Here is a 26898-nt window from a genome sequence, read left to right on the forward strand (position 1 = left end):
AATGAAGGTATTTTCACCCATTAAAACACTTGCACTGTAATGTATAAACAGCAGTTTGTAAAGTTCGGGTTTCAACATATTACCAGGTAGACTGGAATCTGAGGCGAGCGAACTGATGATTGTGCATTTGGCTCATCTGTGCAAATGATGCAGGCACACCTGACTTTAAATTTAAGATCTCATGGGCCTCTCCTTAAGAGCTTGGCTCTGATGTCTCATTGAAACCACAGAAGCAGATGGTTTGTAAGACTGGAGGTCAAGAAGTCAACGTCTCACCAATTTTACTTTGAAAATACAAGAGCATGGATACTGACAGCCTGCAGTTGCAGGTAAAAGAACCTTAACACCACTGTCAGCATTAACTACCTTTCTGTATTAATTTCTATTCTTTCAGAATGGCTGGCTGGGCTATTTGAGAAGAAAGCTGTGAGCTAACCATACTAGTGAAAGAATGAAGACATATATAAGACCCAAACCAAATATGAAGAGCAGGTTTCCTTCCCTAAAAGGACCATAGTTACCAGAAGGAGGTTTGTGGCAATTAGCTAGTCTGATAGCCAGCCTAGGTGATTCATGCCAACATACAGTCACACAAGTGAAATTTACAAACTTTTTGAATGAGATGAAAAACCAGTGATCAGATTTTGGGGATACTGATGAAGGATGAATTCTCATCAGGGCTTCAGAAAATTGTCAGCTGTTGTTCAGTTGATGGCCTGGGACCCTTGGTGCCCAAATAAAGTAATGAGAAAAGCATATAGGAGCTTGGCTTAATATCTCATCCGAAGGACAATACCTGTAACCATGCAGCGTCCCTCAATATGCCATCAATTAATAAACCTAGATTATGACTTTACAAAACACAAGCTTTGCTTTGAGGTAACAAAATTTGAGTCAAATTTGCTGAAATGAAAAATTCAGTATTTGAGAAATTAAAACTCAAAAGGGGACTGTGAACATTTTCATAATTTTGTATCGGGTTAAATTACACAATATTGTGTTTGAGGTATATATGTACATAAGGTAATATTGTATTTGGTTTACACCATCTACATTTAAAATATATAACTGCTTCATTGTCCAAAAATACGAATGGTTAATTGTCAGTGTCAAAGTTGCTGGCTACGATGTCACCAACTCTAACCTCAACAAGATGCAGCAAGTCAGGAAAATACATAAAACAGATAAAATCTCATGAATAAAAACAAAATGCTGGAAACCTGTAACAGATCAGTCATCTATCAAAAGCCTTAGCTCTTTCACTGGTACATCTGCAGAGAGTATTTCCAACATTTGATGTTTTTATTTTAGATTTCCCCTGTCTGCAGTTATTTTGGTTATGTAACAACTCATTCAAGGATCTTCAGTGTATTTAAATCCTTCTGATCCCCTTGGTCTGGGGTTACACTTTGCACTAAACATCAACTGTGGCTTGAATAAAACTAGATGCACACTACTGTATGAAAGGCTGTTTTGTATAGTTTATTTGTAATCATCAACATAGTTATCTAGCAGACCATGGTCAAAGCACTACCCCATTATACCAGTCATCATGTATATCAAGAATATCAATGTCTCACAAACACACCCACTATAAACAGTGGGGACTGTCTATGTCCATACACCAGTAAAACACAGCATTTTGTGGCAGTTTAGGTGACAATGAGTTGACAGTGCCCTGGGTCAGTGACAGGGAATGCTCTGATGTTCTCTTTCATAGATCCCATCATCCATTGTGTAGATCAAGGTCCTTATGATGCATGTCACGTGGAGAGGAGTTCAAGAAAACCAGCCGATAAATCTCCAGTTCTGTATGAAGGTTGCACACCACATATCCAGATCAGCACTTATTTCACTGGTGCTTCCCAATGTTCATTGGTACAAGAAAGCCACGCTTTGGCATGGCCACATTTCAAAAACAGCTTTTCAGCACAAACTGAAATATTATGTTTAGATTTCAAAGTACAAAGCCATTTTTAACAGTGCACCACCAAGTGGTGTCATTAACGTAGCACAATCTGCGACATCTGTACAGGAATCTGTTCAAATAGAAAGCAGTAATAATTCTGGGATAACTAGGACTATATGAACAGGTAATGTGTTTTGTAACTCTTATGGGAAGTTAATCTAAACTGCAATTATTAACAAACTCCTTTACATGGCATCCTGAAACCCTCTGACCTATTGCATTGATTTCACTCAGAAACATCTGCATTCACTTTAATAATAAACAAGTGTTTTCTTGTCAAAACAAACAGCCTCTCATTAGTGGCTTGAAAACCCAGCACAGGATCATTGGTTTCCAAGCTGGCAACCTGCTGCTTGGCAACCTGCCCTACATGCCTAGCTTCCTTCCGGTTGTAAAGTACGGATTGAACAGGTGTGGGCTGGCGGTAAATGAAGACTCGACGGAAACATTCACAGAGAGCAGCATAAGAATAGTTTGGAGCACACGTTGAAAATTTCTTCTCACGTTTAGATGCTTGAACATAGCCTAGAACAAGACAAGGTTTACTGTTTATTAACTTGTACACTGTTTAGAAAAAAGTCTTACGTTTAAATAGTGTCTCTCACATTCTAAACCATTTCACTGCCAATAGAATCACAATGGAAGAGAGGAGGACTGGAGACTTGCTAATGTTATCCCCTTGTTTAAGAAGGGCAGCAAGGATAATCCAGGTAATTATCGACCGGTGAGCCTGACATCAGTGGTAGGGAAGCTACTGGAGAAGATACTGAGGGATAGGATCTATTCCCATTTGGAAGAAAATGGGCTTATCAGTGATAGGCAACACGGTTTTGTGCAGGGAAGGTCATGTCTTACCAACTTAATAGAACTCTTTGAGGACGTGACAAAGTTGATTGATGAGGGAAAGGCTGTAGATGTCATATACATGGACTTCAGTAAGGCATTTGATAAGGTTCCCCATGGCAGGCTGATGGAGAAAGTGAAGTCACATAAGGTCCAGGGTGTGCTAGCTAGATGGATAAAAATCTGGCTAGGCAACAGGAGACAGAGAGTACTAGTAGAAGGGAGTTTCTCAAATTGGAGACCTGTGACCAGTGGTGTTCCATAGGGATCTGTGCTGGGACCACTGTTGTTTGTGATATATATAAATGATTTGGAGGAAGGTGTAGGTGGTCTGATCAGCAAGTTTGCTGATGACATTAAGATTGGTGGAGTAGCTGATAGTGAAGGGGACTGTCAGAGATTACAGCAGAATATAGATAGACTGGAGAGTTGGGCAGATAAATGGCAGATGGAGTTCAATCTGGGCAAATGCGAGGTGATGCATTTTGGACGATCAAATTCAAGGGCGAACTATACAGTAAATGGAAAAGTCCTAGGAAAAATTGAGGAACAGAGAAATCTGGGTGTTCAGGTCCATTGTTCCCTGAAGGTGACAACGCAGGTCAATAGGTTGGTCAAGAAGGCATATGGCATGCTTTCCTTCATTGGACGGGGTATTGAGTACAAGAGTTGGCAGGTCATGCTGCAGTTGTATAGGACTTTCGTTCAGCCACATTTGGAGTACTGTGTACAGTTCTGGTCGCCACATTACCAAAAGGATGTGGATGCTTTGGAGCGGGTGCTGAGGAGGTTCACCAGGATGTTGCCTGGTATGGAGGGTGCTAGCTATGACGAGAGGTTGAGTAGATTAGGATTATTTTCATTAGAAAGATGGAGATTATGGGGGGGGGGGCTGATTGAGGTCTACAAAATCATGAGGGGTATAGACAGGGTGGATAGCAAAAAGCTTTTTCCCCCCCCAGAGTGGGGGACTCAATTACTAGGGGTCATGAGTTCAAAGTGAGTGGAGGAAAGTTTAAGGGAGATATGCGTGGAAAGTTCTTTACACAGAGGGTGGTGGGTGCCTGGAACGCGTTGCCAGCGGAGGTGGTAGACGCAGACACGTTAGTGTCTTTTAAGATATATTTGGACAGGCACATGAATGGGCAGGGAGCAAATGGACACAGACCGTTAGAAAATAGATGACAGGTTAGACAGAGGATCTTGATCGGCGCAGGCTTGGAGGGCCGAAGGGCCTGTTCCTGTGCTGTAATTTTCTTTGTTCTTTGAAACATGGCAGTTTGCACAGAGTAAAATCATATGATAATAGTCAAATGATTTTGGTGTGTTGATGGATGGATAAACATTGGCCAAAGTGGTGACAACTCCTATGCTCCTTTTGGAAACAGCACAGTGACATTTCTTATGCCCATCTTTTGACGTCAGATAGGACCTGGTTTAAAGTCTAATGTGAAAGACAGCATATCTGACGGCATTGCAAAAATAGATCAGCATGGCTAGATCACATGTTCAAGTCTCTGGAATGGGGCTTGAACTCTCAAACGTACACAATATTGACATGGTATGTTTTTAAACCAAGCCTAACAAGAAAAATAATAGCGCACATTGCAGATAACAAAGCGTACAGGAAAACCAATAGCAGTCGCTGCACAATGCGAAGCTTGAATTTCTAGCACGAAGGAAAGACTGAGGAAGTTAAGGAGTTTCACAAGGTTTTGATGAATCCTCTTTATTCAGAGGGCAGTGAATCTTTGGAACTGTTGCCCTTTGGGGCTGTGGAGGTTCAGTTATTGAGTATGCTCAAGACCGAGATTGATAGATTTCCACATATTAAATACATCACGAACATGGGGATAGTTAAAGAACATGGGGCTGAAGTAAATGACCAGCTGTGATCTTACTGAATGGCAGAGTGGGCTGGAACAAATGGCTATTCCTTCTTTCGTTTTGCAAAACGTCATCTACAAAATACCTTGCAAGAACTGTGACAAACACTACATTGGACAAACAGGCAGAAAGCTAGCCACCAGGATACATGAACATCAACTAGCCACAAAACGACATGACCCACTACCACTCGTATCCTTACATACAGATGAGGAAGGACACCACTTTGATTGGGACAACATATCCATCCTAGGACAAGCCAAACAGAGGCATGCACGAGAATTCCTAGAAGCATGGCATTCCAACCGGAACTCCATCAACAAACACATTGATTTGGAGCCAATCTACCATCCCCTGAGAAAAAGAACAGGAAACGACATCACCAATGCAGGAAATGACATCACCAACGCAGGAAATGACATCACCAACCCAGGGAAACCTAAACAGATAAACAGAAAGCGGGACATAACACCAGCGCTTCGTCAGAGGCTCACTGGTGATGTTACCTGGAATGGTGATGAAACGTCTGAAAACTAACCTTCCAGCTCAGCGAGGAAACTCACATCCATGACTGTGTACGTTTGGCATGACAGGAATGAAAAAATCTCTGACATGAAGCTATAATAGTCATTCTTATTTCAACGTCAAAGTTGACAACCAGAAAAAGAAGAAAGTAGTGGCTCAGGGAGGAAGTATCTTCTTTAGGGCGGCCATCAATCCAAGAGTTAATGATGCTAAAGGCCCTCTAATGTCATGCAACTTCAAATGTGGTGCATTCCTCTGTACTGATTTGAAATACGCCACTTGCACAGGGCATGAGGGCTTCTCTCAAACAGCAGCCTTAGGAAGGGTCACCTGACCCGAAAGATTAACTCTGTTTTCTCATTCACAGATGCTGCCAGGCCTGCTGAACTTTTCCAGCAACTTGGTTTTGTTCCAGCCTTATCACATTTACTTTTTGTAGCAACCGAATATGGAAGAAAATAATAATGCAATGCAATGTAATGTATGCAAAACATGAAACAGGAAAAATATGATGAACAATCAATTACAGCCTGTTAAAAGATGTGAACACTTCAATTCACCAGATACTATCCAACAAACTGACTAGCAAAAGGTTCATACGTAGCATGATCACAGTTCTTACCTAAAGCATTGAATGTTCCGATGTGCTCCCACATGTTGTCCTCTTTTTGGTGTGGTTGCCACAGAAGTGCATCAACATCATGACGCAGACAGAAGCAGGGCATCTCAGCTGGATCCACCACTGCTGTGAACAGATACTGGTGACTGCTCAGGTTAACCTAAAGTCAAAATTTAAAACATGCTGAAACTTTTATAAACTGTCAGTGGCAAAGTTCTGCAATGACCAGGAGCTCGGCTGATCAAGTTAACAACGCTATTTATTGAAAGACATGAACGTCCACACCTTACATCGATAACTTGTTAGTTAATACCTCATTAATCCAAGAAAATAAAAATGGACATCAATATTCATATTGAGGTATTCACATTGGTCTTGGAATAACTGGTTTCTCAATATATTTTATACGGCCTTTGGAACTTAATTATTGCATAACATTACAATTTAAATGTAAGATTCATCTATCAATCACTTCCATAGCAAGCAAACTTCAGCCAGAGATGTCCAGTGAATAATCTATCTTGGTCTCCTCTAGAGATCCCACCATCACAAATTCCAATCTTCAGCCAGAAGATATTAAGAGAAACAGCAGAAGACATGGGTACAGTAAAAAAATACAAACTGCTTATGACAAAATCCCTGTTCTCCTACTAAAGATTGTGCTCTTGAATCAGCTGTGACTCTAACCGAGCTGTTCCAGTATGCGGACAAAACCAGCAACATCGAAAATCAGTCAGGGGTGTCCTGTGCACAAAAACAAGACAAATCCAATACAGCCAACTGCAGCCCATCAGAATATTCTCAATCATCACCGAATTAATGGCAAATGTTGTCAATATTGTGATGAAATGACACTGACCCAGCAACAATCTGCTTAATGATGTTCAATTTGGAATTTCCCAGGATATCTCAGCTCCTGAAGTCGGTACAACCTTGGTCTAACGAACGGCAAAAACAAAGCTCAACTAATGAGGACATGAAAGTGACTGTCCTCAGCAAAAGGGCAGCATCTGGCTAGTGCATCAAGAAGCCCAGCAAATTTAGAGTCTATCAGAGGGAAAACTACCCACTGCTTGGAGTCATACCTCAGGCAAAGAAAGATAGTTATGATTGTAGGAGATCGATCATTTCGGTGTCAGGTCATTACTGCAGGTGTCTCTCAATTCGGTGTCATGGGCCCAATCATCTAAGGCTAATTCATCGGTGACCCTTCTGAGGGTCACCGGACCCGAAATGTTAACTTTTCTTCTCCTCCACAGATGCTGCCAGACCTACTGAGCTTTTCCAGCAACTTTGTTGTTGTTCCCGATTTACAACATCCACAGTTCTTTTGGTTCTTAATTCATCAATGACTTTCCCCTCCATCATAAGGTCAGAAGTGTGGATGTTTGTTGCTGACTGTGAATGTTTAATACCATGACTTCTCAGATAGAGAAGCAGTCTGTGTCCATATCAAAAAATCTCGGAAATGTTACAATGCAGAATGACAAGCTTTGCAACGAGCATTATGACATACTGCTCACTTACTTCTGCGTTTTTCCCCCCCTGTACTGTTGTACATTGTTTCTATTCAAATAATCATCTAATAACTTCTCAAACGTGTCAACTGAACCTCCTCCAGGTACTGTATCCCAGATCCGAAACATTTCATTGAGAAGTTTTTTTCCCCCCACAGTGCCAGGTATCTGGGTTCAATTCTAGCTTTGGGTGACTATCCATGAGGAGTGTGCACTGGTTTCCTCACACAGTCCACAGTTGTGCAGGTTAGATGGATGCCATGCTAAATAGCTCTATAGTGTCCAGGGATGTGCAGGCTAAGTGGATTAGCCATGGTAATTGCTCGGTTATGGGAATAGGGAGGGGGGTGGGATGCTTTTTGGACAATCGGTGCAAACCCAAGGACCAAATGGCCTCTTTCTGCACTGTGGGGATTCTATACCCTTGTGCTCTTAAGGCTTTTCAGATGGGAACTTTTTCCACTATCTAATCTATCCAGACCTCCCACGATTTGAAGACTTATATCAGCACTCCTCTTGGCCTTCTTCTCTCCAAGGAAGACATCTAAACCTCTCCAATCTATCGTCTTAACTGAGCTTCTTATCCTTGCAACCAAGTTAGTAAATCTCTTCTGCACTCTCTCTAATATGGTTACATCCTTCAGTTATTGTGGTGCTCAGATAACACTCCAGCTGAGGTCTAACAAATGTCTTGTACACGTTCCAAACAACCAACTGCTCTTGTACACCAAACCCCAATTTATAAACTCCAGGATACTGTATGTTATACTTCATCTGTCCTGCCACCTTCAATGATCTATGCACACTTACACATCCTGCTCCTGCACGCCTTAATTATTGTACCTCATTGAAGGTAGCCCATTGTTCAACTTGAAAAATTCTAAAACACAGTTAAGGTATAATCCTAATATCACCATTTCAGAGTAGTCAAATACAAGAAAGAACTTCTGACTCCATAACATCTAGAGGTTTGATTTTTCTGTTATTTTCAGCTCCCAGTCTTGAGAATTTCATAACCTTTTCTTTGATTATTCACATGAAGGAGCTAAGAGATTTTCTCAGCTTCAAATAATCCTTTCAGAAATCTAACGGTACACTTCTGGCCTTAAACTTTCAAACTAAAACTGTTACAATGAAGTTACTTTATTTCTTAACTGTGTTGAACTAACTCTTTTCTTTAGAGAAACTGTTCCTACATCTAGCTTCAAAGATGTCTGCAGAGGGTTAGATAGGGAGAGCCTTTTTCCTAGGATGGTGATGGCGAGCACGAGAGGGCACAGCTTTAAATTGAGGGGCGAAAGATATAGGACAGATGTCAGAGGTAGTTTCTTTACTCAGAGAGTAGTAAGGGAATGGAACACTTTGCCTGCAACGGTAGGAGATTTGCCAACTTTAGGTACATTTAAGTCATCATTGGACAAGCATATGGATGTACATGGAATAGTGTAGGTTAGATGGGCTTGAGATTGGTATGACAGGTCGGCAGAACATCGAGGGCCGAAGGGCCTGTACTGTGCTGTAATGTTCTATGTTCTATGTTCTAAACTAAAACCAAAAACCTTCCAATCCATAGATTATTCCACTAAGGAAAAGAAAATCAGTTTCTGATTCTTCTAAACTGAAAACAAGTTAATACTTTTCAATGTTCACTCTGCCCAATCATAAAACTGTGAAAATGTAAACAAATTCCCTTTATCGATCCTTATTTGAAAAAAAAACGATGGCTTCAAAATTACAGAAGTTAATTTTTAAACACACTCATACAGAGGACCTAAAACCTACATGTCACAAGTTCAAAATTCAAACTCTAAAACAAACAAAATACGTATTATACATATATAAAGAAAAAAGAATTCTCACAACTTCAATCATGCCTTGCTGAGCAGTTCAGTCAGCAGGGTAACAGTCAACCCACAGTCAGCACGTTATTAGCATTCTGCATAGGTTTGTCCTTCTCAGATTGTCTCTTAACTTGGGCCTGACTTGTCCCACAGCAGCCAACTCTACCAATGCTTGTTGTCAGGCAGAATTCAAAGCAGACTACATGGTGCCATACCAACGCCCTGACTTCCCACCCCATTCATTCCTCCATGCCTCCTTAAATTAAAGAGACAGTCATAAAACATAATCCTGCTAACTTCTTATACATTGCAACATTATAATCAGAGGTGTAGCATTCTAGGATAATTATTAATGGATAATGCTACTTTCCAAATCTATGCTAATGATTTAGGTACAGAAATGTAATGCAAATTGGTGAAGCTTGTAAATGATATTAAATGAGAGACAACAAAGCAGCAAGTGACCTATAATAGGAGTTAAATGAAATTTACAATGACATAAATCAATGGCACATGAAATCCAATACAGGTAAGTGCTTTAAATGCAGAAAAAAAATCAAATAACAGAAATACAGTTTGGGTAGTGTAGATGAAGCAGATTGAGATTGAACACCTTTGGTGAACTATCACTATTGAGCAATAATTAAAATGGGGAACGCAATGCTTAGCTATGGAGCTAGATCAATTAAAGTGGAGTGTGTCATACTAATATCATACAGGTCTTAAGTCAAATCACACGTTGATTAGTGTGTTCAGTTTCAATTGCAAAGACCTTAGTAACCATGGTATTAGTACAGAAGAGGGCCAAGACACTGATCTCCAGCAGCAAACAAACTAGAGAAGCTGTCTTAAAAGAAGGTGATTAAGAGCATACATTACGGAATACAATGAAGAGGTCATGGATGTGGTTAATCTTTCCTCTGGCACTTGTACCACTGCAAATGTTGACTACGGAACTGCTGCAGAAGCCGTGCACAGGGTAAATCATTCTACTGTTAGGATCTGCATCAGGCGTACTATTTAGCAGGTTAGTGAGCTGAAACAATTGTGATCAAGTGACTGTTTTCTTGCCAGACTGACTTGAGGAATGTACTTTTCAAGTTATTTACAATTACTATTCCCAAAATTAGCTGTTTAAATCTTCAAGATACCAAACAGCATTTAATGGTTTCATGACTATTACTGTACTCTGATTTATGAAACTGAAAGAAAACGCCAGATAATCTGCCACAATTTTTATCTCATAAAACAGCAAAGTTAACGTACTAAGTGAGAAAAACACTTGTGCCTCACACAACAGCCCAGATTTTGCAGTAGTAATGCGGCTGAAACTGTTGAGTTTGCACTCAGTCTTCTGAAACATAACTGCATTTTCCGGATTCCACAAATGCAGTTAAAATCCAGAAGTTGCTGTCAGTAATTGATTGTCTCTTGATAAGGTGCAGTAAAATCAAACAGGTATCAACGTAGTTACAATGTATCCTTTCAAGTTATTAGTTACACTATAAAACTCATCAAAACGTTATACCTTATTGAATGATGAACAAATTGGTTTTCAAACAGTTAAATTTTTTCACCATCTTCTGAATGTCAGAAGTCACATGACACAAGGTTATTTTCCAACTGGTTTATTTGAAATCACAAGTTTTCAAAGTGCTGCTCCTTCATCAGGTGAAACACTCCGAAAGCTTGTGATTTCAAATCAACCTGTTGGAAAATGACCTCATGTCATGTGACTTCAGATTTAATCCACCCCAGTCCAAAACTGGCAACTCCACATAATGCTTCTGTATGTCCTAATTGTTTATTTTGCCTTTGCAATAAGATTTCTAAGATTTGTGAAGGTTGTGAAAATGAAGGTTATCAGTTTATCTTTCTCCCAGGTTTACTGACTCTGAGCATTGCAATTGGCTGCCTATCTTGCATGATGTCGTCACTATTCTTAAGTATCTGGAAATTTCCTGAACTTGGCACCAAATTCAAGCTGATGTCATGAAAAGGAAGTCTACTCTCCAGAAATGGCTAAATCTTTGTGTGCAGCATTCTTCAAGATCAAGGTGAGGACAATCATTTCATTGCTCACAACAAAACCTTCATTACTGAACCAGATCACACATTGATTTAAAAAATTCAGCATAGTTGGACTACATGAACAAACTGGTGTGGGCGATACTTACATCTGACAGACTGACCAACCCTAGCACCACATGCTGTTGTGATTGTGGACAGCAATGGCAGGTGTCAGGAACAGGTTGCCCAATTTGGAACACTGTAAAAGAAGGTGGCATTGACAGGGGCGAAGAAGGATCTTGAGGGGACATGGAGCACAGTGCAACTTTTTACATTATTGGTTGGCGACACTGATAAGGTGGGATGGAGTAGGGAAAAGCAGAAAGTGAGAAGAAGGGGAAGACAGAGGAGGATCTTTCTGGAAGACTGTGAAAGGAGGAAAAAGGGTCAAGAACAGCAGGCAGACTACCCTAGGAGTGCAAGGTGACTGAAGATTGAAAAAGCCAGTGTTATAATGGACAATGGCACATGGACATTTAAAGTCTAGCCACAAAACAACATGACCCACTATGACTAGTATCCTTATATACAGACAAGGATGGACACCACTTTGATTGGGTCAACACATCCATCCTCGGACAAGCCAAACAGAGACATGCACGAGAATTCCTAGAAGCATGGCATTCCAACCGGAACTCCATCAACAAACACATTGATTTGGAGCCAATCTACCATCCTCTGAGAAAAAGAACAGGAAATGACGACATCAACACAGGAAATGACATCGCCAACCCAAGGAAACCTAAACAGGTAAATCGAAAGCGGGACATAACACCAGTGCTTCACCGGAGGCTCACTGATGATGTTACCTAGAATGGTGACGAAACGTCTGAAAACTAACCTTCCAGCTCAGCAAGCAAACTCACATCCAGACATTTAATTCACTGAAATGATACAGATCGGATGGTGGATTGCCAATTCAGGTTCCTCAATTCCAACACATTTTTGGGTTCTTAAAACAAAAGTACACTTAGATATATTTCGGCCCTCTGTGTTTTAGTTGTAGAGAAAACAGTTACAAAAATTAACTGTGAGAGAATCCATTTTTAAATTTGAATAAACCAAACAATGAAGCAATCAATGGATGTAAGACAGAGTTCAGGCTACAACCCATTCTATAACTATTATAGTTTCAAAAACACATAGCAGGAAGTGTGATTGATGGGAAACATTCTCACGAATTTAGTTTTATTTTAGGAGAACAGTAATGCGCTTTGTACAATTATTATTTGCCTGCTAAGATGCAAACTATTCCAGTTCCACCCCAGACACATGAGCATCACATGTAGAAAGACAAAATCTGGACAGATAATATCTAGAAAGCACCTTTCACAAGCTCAAGGCATCATAAAACTTGCTTTAAATTCAATAAAATACTTTTTAAATGTAGTCAGCCATAACACAGAAAATGTCTCAGTCAGTTGGTACACTAAGTTCCAACAAACAACAATGAAATAAATTATCAAATAATGCTTTAGCAACATTCTTTGATAGATCTATGTTGAACGAGGACAGAGAGGAAGGCATAGCTGTTCTTCAAAGTAGTGCAATGTGATCTTTTATATTCTTGAGAGAAACATTTGGCTTAGATTCGACATCTTGACATAGCACCTCACAAGGCAACATTCAGTCACTTCACTGAGAGTATCACACTGACTTTGTGCTCAAGTCTCTGGAGCAGGGCTTAAAGCCGCAGCCTCTAATTCAGATGTCATTATGCTACCAAGTGAATCAATCTGTATCTGTCTTCTCAGCTAAAGTGGCATCCATCAGATTCTGCTTAATGCTTTTATTAAGACAAGCCTCATTATTGACTAACACTCATGAGTGAAGGAAACAATTATCAGTGGATTGGTACAGTTTGGAACTGCAGTAAAAGGATATAGGTTATGAAACAAGTAATTTAGCAAAATTCTTTCAGGTAAGTAACTGAATAAATTAATGAAAAATTCATTAAATTTCTAACATTTAAACTTCATGCATTATTTAACATTGAGAATAGGACAGATTTTAGGATCATTAGAAAGGTTTAAATGTAATGGTTGTGGCTATAAGTGTAGGGAAACTAAAAACAGCCAAAAAGTAATGGTTCCTTAGGCATCACAAATTAATATTTTTGGTCTTGAGCAGTAAAAAAACCATTTTTATTGTCACACTGTCATTTATTTTCCAAATTTAAAGGCGAAATATATCAGTATAAAAGATTTTTAACACAATCTGAAAAAAGAATGATTCAACAATCAAAGCATAGGACACTTTTTTTAAAAATTCTGAGTAAGTAAGCTTTTTATTTGTGCTTTACCCCCAAGTTGAAAATGTTTTCTCTATCTGAATGATGTTCTACTGTAGAAACAATATCAGCTCCACTACACTGATAATTGTTTCCCTCACTCATGAGTGTCAGTCAATAATGACGCTTGTCTTAATAAAAGCATTAAGCAGAATCTGATGGGTGCCACTTTAGCTGAGAAGACAGATACAGATTGATTCACTTGGTAGCAAAATGACATCTGAATTAGAGGCTGCAGCTTTAAGCCCTGCTCCAGAGACTTGAGCACAAAGTCAGTGTGATACCCTCAGTGAAGTGATTGAATGTTGCCTTGTGAGATGCTATGTCAAGACGTCGAATCAAAGCCAAATGTTTCTCTCAAGAATATAGAAGATCACATTGTACTACTTTGAAGAACAGCTATGCCTTCCTCTCTGTCCTCGTTCAACATAGATCTATCAAAGAATGTTGCTAAAGCATTATTTGATCATTTATTTCATTATTATTTGTTGGAAACTACTGAATAATCAATAAACAAAAAGATTACTTATATTACTGATACTCAACGGGGTAATTCCTTTGTTATTATCATTGAGTATGGAACTTCAGGAGTCAGAAATGGATGATTAACCAGTAACACAGGGTAGTGAAGTGCATAAATTCACTGAATAGCAGACCACAGGAAGTAAATGGTGCTTGTGCAGTCTCTCTGAATGATTGGTTTCAACTCCCCAAGGCTTAGGGTACTGGTCATCTACACTTGGGAGAAGGAGCTGGCCAGTATTTTAAAATTAGGGTCAAATGCACGTGCAGACGTAATCTAATCGATAATTAGCTATTTCAGATGTAGAACAGAACAAAAACACCATGCATAGCTGCTCCGTCTAAGCTGTGCAAGCACGCAACTGTACAGCAATCTGTATTGCAGAAGCTGTTCCCAGGCTGCCACCTGTAAGGTATCATACATAATAAATAAATATAATGCGTAATAAATTTAAACGCTATTACACATTAAACTAAACAAGCTGTGTGCAACAAGAAAATCTCGAGGAATCATTGCCATGAAAATGGCATACCCACTGAGAGCTGTGGGGAATAGATCACGGCTGCTAGAAGTCAGTCAAGAATTATATAGAAACTTCAACACTGAAAGAAAACACAATGTGAAAAATTGTTCAACTACTCTGGACAACTTAGCATGCCAAAAATGAAGTATAAAATAAACGAGCGTTCTTACTAGTTTACAACTTATTATTAACAAATGATAATTTTCTTTCAAAAACAAAGCACTCTAAAAAAGAATGAACTACAGTATGAACCTTCAATTCAAAAATGGTTACACAGATGATCTCTGAGCAGCAATTTCACAGCATGAAAATGGGAGAAAGCAGCCAGGACTAATGTTAGCAAAAAGATATCTCTGCAATTGAAGAGAATCTAGAAATTAGTTTGTGGATGGAAAATCCAATGGAGAACACCCTCAGAACTATACCTTCACGTGCTATTATAAAGAAAGTATTCCATGCAGGCACAATGTTTCAAAGCTAAGTCTATTATCTATCTTTTATAGATTTACCTATAAATTGCCCTTAGAGTGATATGATTTAAATTTCATTGTGCTTTTCAACAGTGAGCACACTAAATATTTTAAAGTAAGACTTGTGTGTGATCTAGAAGGAAAAAAATCAAATGAGTATTAACATGGCATATTAATGCACAAGAAATATCAATTGTGCTCATCTGTGAATTTAGAAATTGATAAAAGGATGGTCATTTTTTAGTAAAGTGTAGATTTAATGCAATATGCAAACTACTGAATAATCAATAAACAAAAAGATTACCTATATTACTGATACTCAACGGGGTAATTCCTTTGTTACTATCATTGAGTATGGAACTTCGAGAGTCAGAAATGGATGCTTAACCAGTTACACAGGGTAGTAACGTGCATAAATTCACTGACTAGCAGACCACAGGATGTATATGGTGCTTGTGCAGTCACTCTGAATGATTGGTTTCAATTGCCCATTTCTTTCTCTCTAGTGCTGCAATTTATTTCCTTTGTATCTACAATTCCCTTCTGGAAGTTAATAATGAATTGAAACAATGAAGACGAGCTTCAACGTGACCATCTCGGAAAGGCTGTATGGATTTATAAAAACATTGACCAGAAACAGATAGGCTTTTCAAATGGCTATGCAGTGCTAGATTTACAATGAACTTCAGAGTACTCCTCCTAAAAACTAGTCAATTCTAAATTTATCACTTGGCTATTAAGAAAAAAATGGCACCTTGCATGCTGATCAACTAAAATATAATGCTAATAGCACATTTGATTTGTGCCTACAAGGTATGTGTGTTCAAATAAACTACTTTAATTCCTCAGAAGTTTCACTGGTGCATAAATTTGGTATCATACATCCAGAAGTGCTTCACTGAAGTGGAAATGCATTACAAACCAGCAAGGAATCTAGTTTAACAACTGACTCACTATGTTTCATCAATATATAAGTAGAGCAGTTTGCATATTTCAGATCACTTTTTCCTTTACGAGACAGAGCATTAACAGTATTGTCACACTGCTTCCATCAAGCATTCTTAAAATGCATATCACAATCATATTTCAATTCCTGTATAGTGATATTTCTATGGTATACAGATTTCATTGTGCTCCATCAATATAAACCTTCATCACTGGGAGTAAAAGTGATTAGCTTCTGTATATTATAAGATATGTGCACACATTGATTAGCTCCCAAGAACAGCTAGATGCCAGGCAATATGAATAGGGTGACAATAATGCCATCAAACTTCTCAAAGCAAAAAAGAACTAAGTAAAGTTTATTGTGATCAGAAATAATGGGAACTGCCAATGCTGGGGAATCCAAGATAACAAACTGTAAAGCTGGATGAACACAGCAGGCCAAGCAGTATCGGATGCTGCTTGGCCTGCTACGTTCATCCAGCTTCACACTTTGTTATCTAAGTAAAGTTTATAGTTTTCAATCTTCAGTATTTTTATTATACCGACAGATATTCAGGTGTTGACAGGGATACTTTAGCTTGTTGCATTAAGCACCAATGGAATGAATTGTAAATAGGTTACCTCATAAAAGAAAGACTACTTTAACAATCTTAAAATCACAGTAATATCAAAGATTTTGTTCAATGTGTGGATGCTAACAATAAATGGAGTGTCCCACAAAAACTGGCATGTTATTTTCCTGATAAAACTTGTGTCTCTGTTGAATGCATGACTAAAATCCCCGTGAATTGCAATTACAAACCCACTGAAAGGACATGGACATTCACTGGGCTTGTCTTTTTACACCACTGGCTTACAATACTTGAATAAATTGCACATTATTGAATGAGATGCAGCTGGATTTTTAACAGTGCATCAAGTTCACATCTACTGCTGGAAAAAAACCTCCTCTGGACCCACATAAGTGAAATTCAAATTTGACTGTCTATTCTTTGCCCTTATGATTATTTTAGAAGGTTTATATTTTAGCTTCTACCTCAATCCCGTGTGTTCCGATCTTTCAACTTTCATAAGACAATATTAAAAAGTGACGTATAAAACTTGCAGGGACATGGGAGATTGAGTAGGGCTCACAGCATTGCTGCACATTCTCTGTTTTTGCAAACCAGGGTAGGCAATGGCCTAGTGGTATTATCGTTGGACTGTTAATCCAGAGACCTAGATAATGTTCTGGGGACCCAGATTCAAATCCTGCCACAGCAGGTAGTGGAAACTGAATTCGATAAATATCCTGAATGAGTCTAATGATGACCATGAATTCACTGTCGATTGTTCGAAAAGCCCATATGATTCACTAATGTCCTTCAGGGAAGAAAATGGTCATCCTTATGTGGTCTAGCCTCCATTGACTCCAGATCCACTGCAATCTTGTTGACTCTGGGCAATCAGGAACAGGCAGTGAATGCTGTCCTAGCCACCAATGCTGCCATCGTGAATGAATATTTAAAAAAAACTATGGCATAAAAGGAAGGTTCAAATTAATTAATTTGACTGAAATGATGTCATTTGGCAATTGTTCCATTTATATTTCAAACACCGGAGGTCTGGAATACTTATCAATAAGTTCACTACAATACTTTTGAGGAAAAAAAAACTTTAAAATATGGGTAATACACCCTATTTAGGACTACTTAAATGATGATTTGCTAGAATGCCACATGTTTTTGCGTCATCACAAATCATCTCTCAGGATTTGAGATAATGGGAACTGCAGATGCTGGAGAATCCAAGACAACAAAGTGTGAAGCTGGATGAACACGGCAGGCCCAGCAGTATCTCAGGAGCACAAAAGCTGACGTTTCGGGCCTAGACCCTTCATCAGAGAGGGGGATGGGGAGAGGGAACTGGAATAAATAGGGAGAGAGGGGGAGGCAGACTGAAGATGGAGAGAAAAGAAGATAGGTGGAGAGGAGAGTATAGGTGGGGAGGTAGGGAGGGGATAGGTCAGTCCAGGGCGGACAGACAGGTCAAGGAGGCGGGATGAGGTGAGTTAGGTAGGAAATGGAGGTGCGGCTTGAGGTGGGAGGAGGGGATGGGTGAGAGGACGAACAGGTTAGGGAGGCGGAGACGAGCTGGGTTGGTTTTGGGATCAGTGGGGGAAGGAGAGATTTTGAAGCTGGTGAAGTCCACATTGATACCATTGGGCTGCAGGGTTCCTAAGCGGAATATGAGTTACTGTTCCTGCAACCTTCGGGTGGCATCATTGTGGCACTGCAGGAGGCCCATGATGGACATGTCGTCTAAGGAATGGGATGGGGAGTTAAAATGGCTCGCAACTGGGAGGTGCAGTTGTTTGTTGCAAACCGAGTGGAGGTGTTCTGCAAAGCGGTCCCCAAGCCTCTGCTTGGTTTCCCCAATGTAGAGGAGGCCACACCGGGTACAGATGATACAGTATTCCACATTGGCAGATGTGCAGGTGAATATCTGCTTAATATGGTAAGTCCTCTTGGGGCCTGGGATGGGAGTGAGGGAGGTGGTGTTGGGGCAAGTGTAGCACTTCCTGCGGTTGCAGGGGAAGGTCCCGGCTGTGGTGGTGTTGGAGGGGAGTGTGGAGTGGACAAGGGAGTCACGGAGAGAGTGGTCTCTCCGGAAAGCAGACAAGGGTGGGAATGGCAAAGTATCTTGGGTGGTGGGGTCAGTTGTAGATGCCGGAAGTGTTGGAGGATGAGCGTTGTATCCGGAGGTTGGTGGGATGGTAATGTGAGGACGAGGGGGATTCTCTTAGGGCGGTTATTGCGGGGGCAGGGTGTGAGGAATGCATTGCGGGAAATGCGGAGACACGGTCAAGGGTGTTCTCGACCACTGTGGGGGGGGTGGGAATTTGTAGTTCTTGAAGAACGTGGCCATCTGGGATGTGCGGGAGTGGAATGCATGCCTCATCCTGGGAGCAGATGCGGCAGAGTCGAAGGAATTGGGAATAGGGGATGGAATTTTTGCAGGAGGGTGGGTAAGAGGTGGTGTATTCTAGGTAACCCAAAACCAGCCCAGCTCGTCCCCTCCCCCCACTGCATCCCAAAACCAGCCCAGCTTGTCCCCGCCTCCCTAACCTGTTCTTCCTCTCACCTCTCCCCTCCTCCCATCTCAAGCCGCACCTCCATTTCCTACCTACTAACCTCATCCCGGCTCCTTGAGCTGTCCGTCCTCCCTGGACTGACCTATCCCCTCCCTACCTATCTTCTTTTCTCTCCGTCTTCAGTCTGCCTCCCCCTCTCTCCCTATTTATTTCAGAACTCTCTCCCCATCCCCCTCTCTGATGAAGGGTCTAGGCCCGAAACGTCAGCTTTTGTGCTCCTGAGATGCTGCTGGGCCTGCTGTGTTCATCCAGCTTCACACTTTGTTATCTCTCAAGATTTGCCCATTATTCATTATTGGCTTGCATTGACTCAGGAGTGGAATAAGTATGTTTTCCAGTGCTTCTTCCAAGAAGTTTCAATAATCTCCCTCCAAATCTCAATTTACAGTGAAGGGATGACCCTGAATCAATATTTTTCTATTAATTTATAGAACATAGAACAGTACAGCACAGAACAGGCCCTTCAGCCCACGATGTTGTGCCGACCATTGATCCTCATGTATGCACCCTCAAATTTCTGTGACATATGCATGTCCAGCAGTCTCTTAAATGTCCCCAATGACCTTGCTTCCACAACTGCTGCTGCAACGCATTCCATGCTCTCACAACTCTGTGTAAAGAACCCGCCTCTGACATCCCCTCTAAACTTTCCTCCAACCAGCTTAAAACTATGACCCCTCGTGTTAGCCATTTCTGCCCTGAAATACCTGAATCATACATACCATTGCTCATGAATTTCTGATAGAAGTCAGCCCAATAGCTTGTTAAGTGAGGAACAGGAAAGAAAGCATCCTGAAAATAGGATGCAATTACCTGCCATCCTGTTCCCAAAAGACTGCAACAATATTTTTTGGTGAATACAAATCAAGCAGCAGCCCTCCTCCAATGCTTATTTGTATGCTTTTAAAATATTGCTAAACATTTTTGAACTGACCAGAATATAGCACATGCCACACGACCAGTTGAGTTCCCGTAACTAATTTTTTTGAATACTGAACAGACTTTCTCTTAGCTTCTTCCAAACCCCATGGTACAAAAATGGGAAAGGGTTGTAAGAGCCTTAGTTGGTAACACACTCACCCGAGTCAGAAGGTTGCAGTTTTATGTGCTATTCCATTGACTTGAACACAACAGTCAAGGCTGACATACCCAGTGCAGTACCAAGGGAGTGCTGCACTGTTTGAGATGCCGCCTTGGAGATGAGACATTAAACCAAAGCTCCATCTGTGTTCTCTCAGGTAAATGTAAAAGATTCCATTATTTCTAGTGGAAATAGTAGCCACTAATTGGTCATTATTCCTGAGAAAAGCAGGGGAATGCTCCTTGTCTGGTTGGTCAAAATTTATCTGTTAATCAGTGCTTAAAAATGATCAGGCAACTATCACTTTATTGTTTGTAGGAGTTTGTTATATGTAAATTGCCACTTTTCCTTAATAATGACAGTACTAAAGTGGATGTAAAATGTGTTGGGACATTGAGATCACAAATGCTAGTTAAGTTTCAGTATTTAATTTTCTTTCTCCAAGCTGTTTGCAATCCAGAGTTTCTCTCACTGGATGCAGCCTGCCATTCCATGTTGTTTTCATACAATCCCTACAGTATGGAGGCAGGCCATTCAGCTCATCAAGTTCACACTAACCCTCCAAAGAGGAATGCCCAGACCCACACCCCCTACCCTATCCCTATAACTCTGAATTTCCCATGACTAATCCACCCAGCCCGCACATCCCTGGTCACTGGGCAATTTAGCACGGCCAATCCTTCTAAACTGCACAGCTTTGGGCTGTGGGAGGAAACCCAAGCAGACACAGGGGAACACGTAAACTCCACCAGTCACCCAGGCTGGAGTCAATCCTGGGTCCCCGGCACTGTGATGCAGCAATGCTAACCTCTGAGCCACCATGCTAAGGATTGACTTTTGGTATACACCAGGCTTCCCAATAAATAGTTCACTCACCAGATATATTTACACAGTAATTGGGTTGCAGATTGGGAGATTAATTGACCAAACTCAGCTGAAGAGTGACTTTTTAAAAAGAGTATTCTGGGGAATTTAACACAGTAGGTGTCAGCACACGTAAGAACAGAACAAAGAAATAACTGTTTGGAGCATGACTCGGTTGAAAATCTTTAGCTTCAGTAATATGGATTTAATAGTCACTGAAAAGGCCAACAAGAGTGACCTCAAATGTAAAAAGGATGAGCTGCAAGAGGGATTACAGAATATAAATCTTCAGTCTTGAAAGGCAATGATTAAAGGAGGATATCAAAGTATATCAATTATTAAAACAGTAGCGTTTGTTCCAAATTTCCAAAGCTATAAAAATGTCTTTATTCAAACACTTCAAAGCAGATGTAGAGACCACTGGTAATGTTCCCATGCATCTGTTGCCTTTGTTTTTCTAGATGGTAGCAGCTGTAGCTCTGGAACACGTGGAAGGAGCCTTACTGAATTGTGACAATGCACCGTGTAAATGGCATACACTCCTGGCACTGTGCTAGATAGAATGTAGAAGCTGGTGGTTCGGGTTACAAATCAAGGGAGCTGCTCTGTCCAGGATTTTGACTTTAATTCGTTGATGGAATGTAGGCCTCGCTGATTTAACCAGCAAAGGTACTTAATCTGGCTCATTAATGTCCTTTAGGAAAGGAACTCTGCCACCCTCATCTGGTCTGGCAGACACGTGACCCCAGACATACAGTAATGTGGTTGAGTCGAAACTGTCCTCTGGGAAAGGAGAAATGGGCGATAAACATTGGTTAAGCTAGCAATGCTCACATTCACATGAAAGGCATGGATAGAGTCGATGGCCAGAGACTTTTCCCCAGGGCAGGACTGACTGCCATGAGGGGTCATAGTTTTAAGGTGTTAGGAGGAAGGTACAGAGGAGACGTCAGAGGGAGGTTGTTCACCCAGAGAGTTGAGAGCGCATGGAATAGTTTGCCAGTGGTAGTCGTGGAAGCGGAGTCATTTGTGACATTTAAGCGACTGCTGGACATGCACACGGACAGCAGTGAATTGAGGGGAACGTAGATTAGGTTATTTTATTTTTGGATTAGGATTATTCCACAGCACAACATCGTGGGCTGAAGGGCCTGTACTGTGCTGTACTTTTCTATGTTCTATGTTCTATGTTCTAATCCATCAACAAATTAAAATCAAAGTCCAGGATAAAGCAGCCCTCCTGAGTATCACTCAACCCACCACATCCTACACTCATTCCCTCCATTACCGACAGAGGCAGAGAAGTGTATACCATTTATAAAATGCAATATCATAACTCACCAAGGCTCCTTCCCCAATATGTTCTGCAATTACAACCTTGGCCATTCAGAAATTAAACAGCAGCAGATGTATGGGAACACCACCAATTACAAGTTTCCATCCATACGAGGCACTATCCTGATATGGCAATATAGCTTTGCTCCTTCACAGCAGTGGGATCAAAATTCTGGGACTTCCTTGCTAGCAGCATTGTGGTTGTACCTACAGGAGATAAACTTCGATAGTTTGAGAAAACAGCTCACAACCACCTTCTTGAGCAGTTAGGGATGGGTAATGAATGCCAGCCTAACTACATCATCCACATATCTGACAAAAGAATAAATGTAAAAGAAAGGAAGAATTGCAAAGCTTTTTCAAGAAGGGGTTGGGGCTGAAATTAAAGCCAGAATTGGCACATGTCTGGAAAGGTTGTTTTCTCATTCCAAACATTTCTGACCAGGACGGGTTCTGTCTTGATCCATGATTAACTAATGATAATTTCAAAGATCAAATATTGGTCACTCTGTAAAATACATGCTTATTTATAAAAATAAAAACTCTATTTAATTATAATAAAATATGAGTAGTATGTCAACAACTGGAACCACCATTTCAGTCATTTGTGTAAAACAAAGCGACCATGGTAGCTACAACACTTTTTTCTATTTTTTTTTAAAACCAAGGAATACTTCTTACCACGTGGGTAGCTTTCAATGTGTTGGCATCAAATCGAGTTAAGCTGGCAGTATCATCAGGGAAGCGATCACACTCTTCTAACTCGCTGGCATTGCATGGTGGCTTGTCTTTTTCAGGATCTGCATTCTGTAAATGACATGAGAGCACAAAATGCAAAGTATTTAGGCATCAGGGTCACCTTTATGCGCAGCACGATCTTGTACTGTTTTATTTTCTCTCTCCTTTCCCAGTGCTGCTGACTCATGCTGGGAATAATTCTGCAAGCAATGCATCCAGTCTGTTCAGGTGTACTCACATCTATTTCAGACCAAAAAAGGATTGATCAGAGTACTTTCTAGACGGTAATACAGTGGCGACGCCAAAGAAACTTCAGGGTTCAGGTGCACTGATCTTTAAAATGTCACGTACAGGTGCAGAAAATAATCAGGAGAGTTAATGGAATGCTGGCCTTTCTACCTAGAGGACTGGAGTAGAAGGCTTGCAGTTGTTATGCTACAGCTATACAAAACCTCAGTTAGACCCTATTTGGCTTACTGAGAGCAGGTCTGAGAAATGTGACAAATAATAAATAATTCAATTATTCACGTGTTTGGAACTCTATCATAGATGTCAGTGGATGTTTGATCAGTTGTTAATTCTAAACCAGAATAGATAATTTTTTATTAGCAAAGATATTAAGGGACATGGAGAGAAGACAGCATCTTCCCTGACAGCATCTGTTCACATTTTATGTTCTGGATGTGAGATTGCTCGCTGAGCTGGAAGGTTAGTTTTCAGACGTTTCATCACCATTCTAGGTAACATCAGTGACCCATGACCTACTATCACTAGTATCCTTACATACAGATGAGGAAGGACACCACTTTGATTGGGACAACACATCCATCCTAGGACAAGCCAAACAGAGACACGCACGAGAATTCCAACCGGAACTCCATCAACAAACACATCGGCTCCAAATCAATCTACCATCCTCTGAGCAAAAGAACAGGAAATTACATCACCAACCCAAGGAAACCTAACCAGATAAATAGAAAGCAGGACATAACACCAGCGCTTCATCGGAGGCTCACTGATGATGTTACCTAGAATGGTGACGAAACGTCTGAAAACTAACCTTCCAGCTCAGCGAGCAAATTCACATCCGGAACCTCAACCTGAGCTACAAATCTTCTCAAAACTCGCTAACAGTCTTTTGTTTTGGTTAGAGGAGGATGGGTGGGAGACACTACGTGTGGTGTTTCGGGCTGAGCCAATGCCCAAATATATTAGTTCCTACCTGGCTCGCATCCTCACCATTCCTGCCGCTGAAAGCAAGAAGGTCGCGCTGCTGCACGAGGTGAGTTCTTGTAGGGGGAGAAAACCTTAGCTTCCTGTCAGCACTCTGGCTCGTGCTCTCACTGTTCCAAACAAGAAGGTCGCTGCTGCATGAGGGAAGTTTACAAAACCATACAGTGGCATGGATAGGGTGAATAGTCAAGGTCTTTTCCCTTGGGTAGGGGAGTCACAAACCAGGAGGCATAGGTTTAAGGTGAGAGGGGAAAACTTTAGAAGAGACCTAACGGGCAACATTTCCACACTGAGGGTGGTGCATGTATGGCATGAGCTGCCAGAGAAGACAGTGAAGGATGGTACAATTACATCATTTAAAAGGCATCCAGGCGCGTATTTGAATAGAAAGGGTTTCGAGAGTTTTGGGCCAATTACTGGCAATGGGACTAGATTAAGTTAGGATATCAGGTCAGTATGGATGAGTTGGACCGAAGGGTCATTTTCCATGTTATACATCTCTGTGACTCATTATTTTACAGATTAATAAGAAGTGAATTAAATTAAGTAACAAAGAAGAGCACAGGATGGGAACATTTTGAAATTGTCCTTTCGAGTCTAAATCATTTATATAGTGAGCAACAGTGGCCCCAGCACTGATCCATGTAGAATGTAATTTTACACTTGTCACTTCTACCTGTGTCAGCAATTATCTCTAAACCCTATTGTGTGATCTGGCCAGCCTGCTGCCCGTCTGCTACTTATCCCAGACTACTTTGACCTTAGTCATGTGCTTACTTTGCCCTTACATGACTAAAGGCCTTTTGAAAAACCCAAGTACATCATGCCTACTTTATGAGGCGATGGTCTAGTGGTATTTTCGCTGGACTGTTAATTCAGAGACCTGGATAATGTTCTGTGGACCCGGGTTCGAACCCCACCATGGCAGATTGTGGAATTTGAATTCAATAAATATCTGGAATCAAGAATCTAATGATGATTATGAATCCATTGTCAACTGTCAGAAAAACCCATCTGGTTCATTAACGTCCTTTATGGAAGGAAACTAATCATCCTTACGCGGTCTGGACAACCTGTGATTCCAGACCCACAGCAATGTGGTTGACTCCTCGCTGCCCTCTGGGCAATTAGGATGGGCAATAAATGCTGTCTGGTCAGCAATGCCCTCATCCCATAAATGAATAAAGAAAAAAAAAACTCATTATTACTCTAAGGAATTCAAGAAGCTTGGTGAAGCTTAACTTCCCTTTTTGAATTGTGTGCTTACTACTTTTTGACCTTTTAGGTTTCCAGGTGCTGTTGTAGTTGGAAACAATCTTTAGGAAGAATCCCACGAGGAACTTTCACTTATTGATAGCTAATATAAGATTAATTATGCAAACTGCTTTTGATAACACCCTTTCTCAGGTTTAGGTTACCCTCGAATTGCTTCACAGGCTGAGAAACAGTAGAAGCAAACCAGAATTTTGTGGAACTGCACTGGTCAAGCTACACTTGTATCAAAGATAATGGGAACTGCAGATGCTGGAGAATCCGAAATAACAAAGTGTGGAGCAGGATGAACACAGCAGGCCAAGCAGCATCTTACGAGCACTAAAGCTGAAGTTTTGGGCCTGGACCTTTAATCAGAAAAGGGGGAGGGGGAGAAGGTTCTGAAATAAGTAGGGAGCGAGGGGGAGGCAGATCAAAGATGGATAGAGGAGAAGATAGGTGGAGAGGAGACAAGTTAAAGGGGCAGGGGTGGAGCCAGTAGAGGTGAGCGTAGGTGGGGAGGTAGGGAGGGGATAGGTCAGTCCGGGGAGGATGGACAGGTCAAGGGGGCGGGATGAGGTTAGTAGGTAGGAAATGGAGGTGCGGCTTGAGGTGGGAGGAGGGGATAGGTGAGAGGAAGAACAGGCTGGGGAGGAGCTGGGCGGGTTTTGGGATGCAGTGGCGGGTGGGGAGATTTTGAAGCTTGTGAAGTCAACATTGATACCATTGGGCTGCAGAGTTCCCAAGCGGAATGAGTTGCTGTTCCTGAAACCTTCGGGTGGCATCACTGTGGCACTGCAGGAGGCCCAGGATGGACATGTCATCTAAGGAGTGGGAGGGGAAGTTGAAATGGTGCATGACTGGGAGGGGCAGTTGTTTATTGTAGCTGAGCGTAGGTGTTCTGCAAAGCGCCCCCAAGCCTCGGCTTGATTTCTCCGATGTAGAGGCGGCCACACGGGTACAAGCGGATGCAGTATACCATATTGGCGGATGTGCAGGTGAACATCTGCTTGATGTGGCAAGACTTCTTAGGGTCTGGGATGGGGGTGAGGGAGGAGGCATGGGGGCAAGTGTAGCATTTCCTGCGGACGCAGGGGCAAGTGCCGGGCATGGTGTATTGCAAACCGAGCGTAGGTGTTCTGCAAAGCGGTCCCGGTCAGGCTGAATGCTTATTCTTGCGCTTTATTAGCTCCTGCTAAACACACAGTTACCATGGAGCAATCAGAAATAGGTGGCTA

General features: G+C 41.2%; 1 protein-coding gene across 1 annotated transcript in view; it reads right to left on the bottom strand.

Moving 5' to 3' along the window:
* Nucleotides 1-1461: 1461 nt before the first annotated feature.
* The window catches only part of nudcd1 (NudC domain containing 1), a 119398-nt gene continuing 93961 nt past the window's right edge, over nt 1462-26898 (bottom strand). Inside the window, exons 8-10 of the mRNA XM_059646315.1 lie at nt 23120-23245; nt 5847-6003; nt 1462-2494 (exon numbers count right to left, since the gene is read on the bottom strand). Of these exons, the coding sequence (XP_059502298.1) occupies nt 2196-2494; nt 5847-6003; nt 23120-23245 (582 nt within the window). The 3' untranslated portion in view covers nt 1462-2195. The remainder of the gene's footprint in view (nt 2495-5846; nt 6004-23119; nt 23246-26898) is intronic.

Source organism: Stegostoma tigrinum, chromosome 5 (assembly GCF_030684315.1).
Source record: "Stegostoma tigrinum isolate sSteTig4 chromosome 5, sSteTig4.hap1, whole genome shotgun sequence".
NCBI classification, from domain to species: domain Eukaryota; kingdom Metazoa; phylum Chordata; class Chondrichthyes; order Orectolobiformes; family Stegostomatidae; genus Stegostoma; species Stegostoma tigrinum.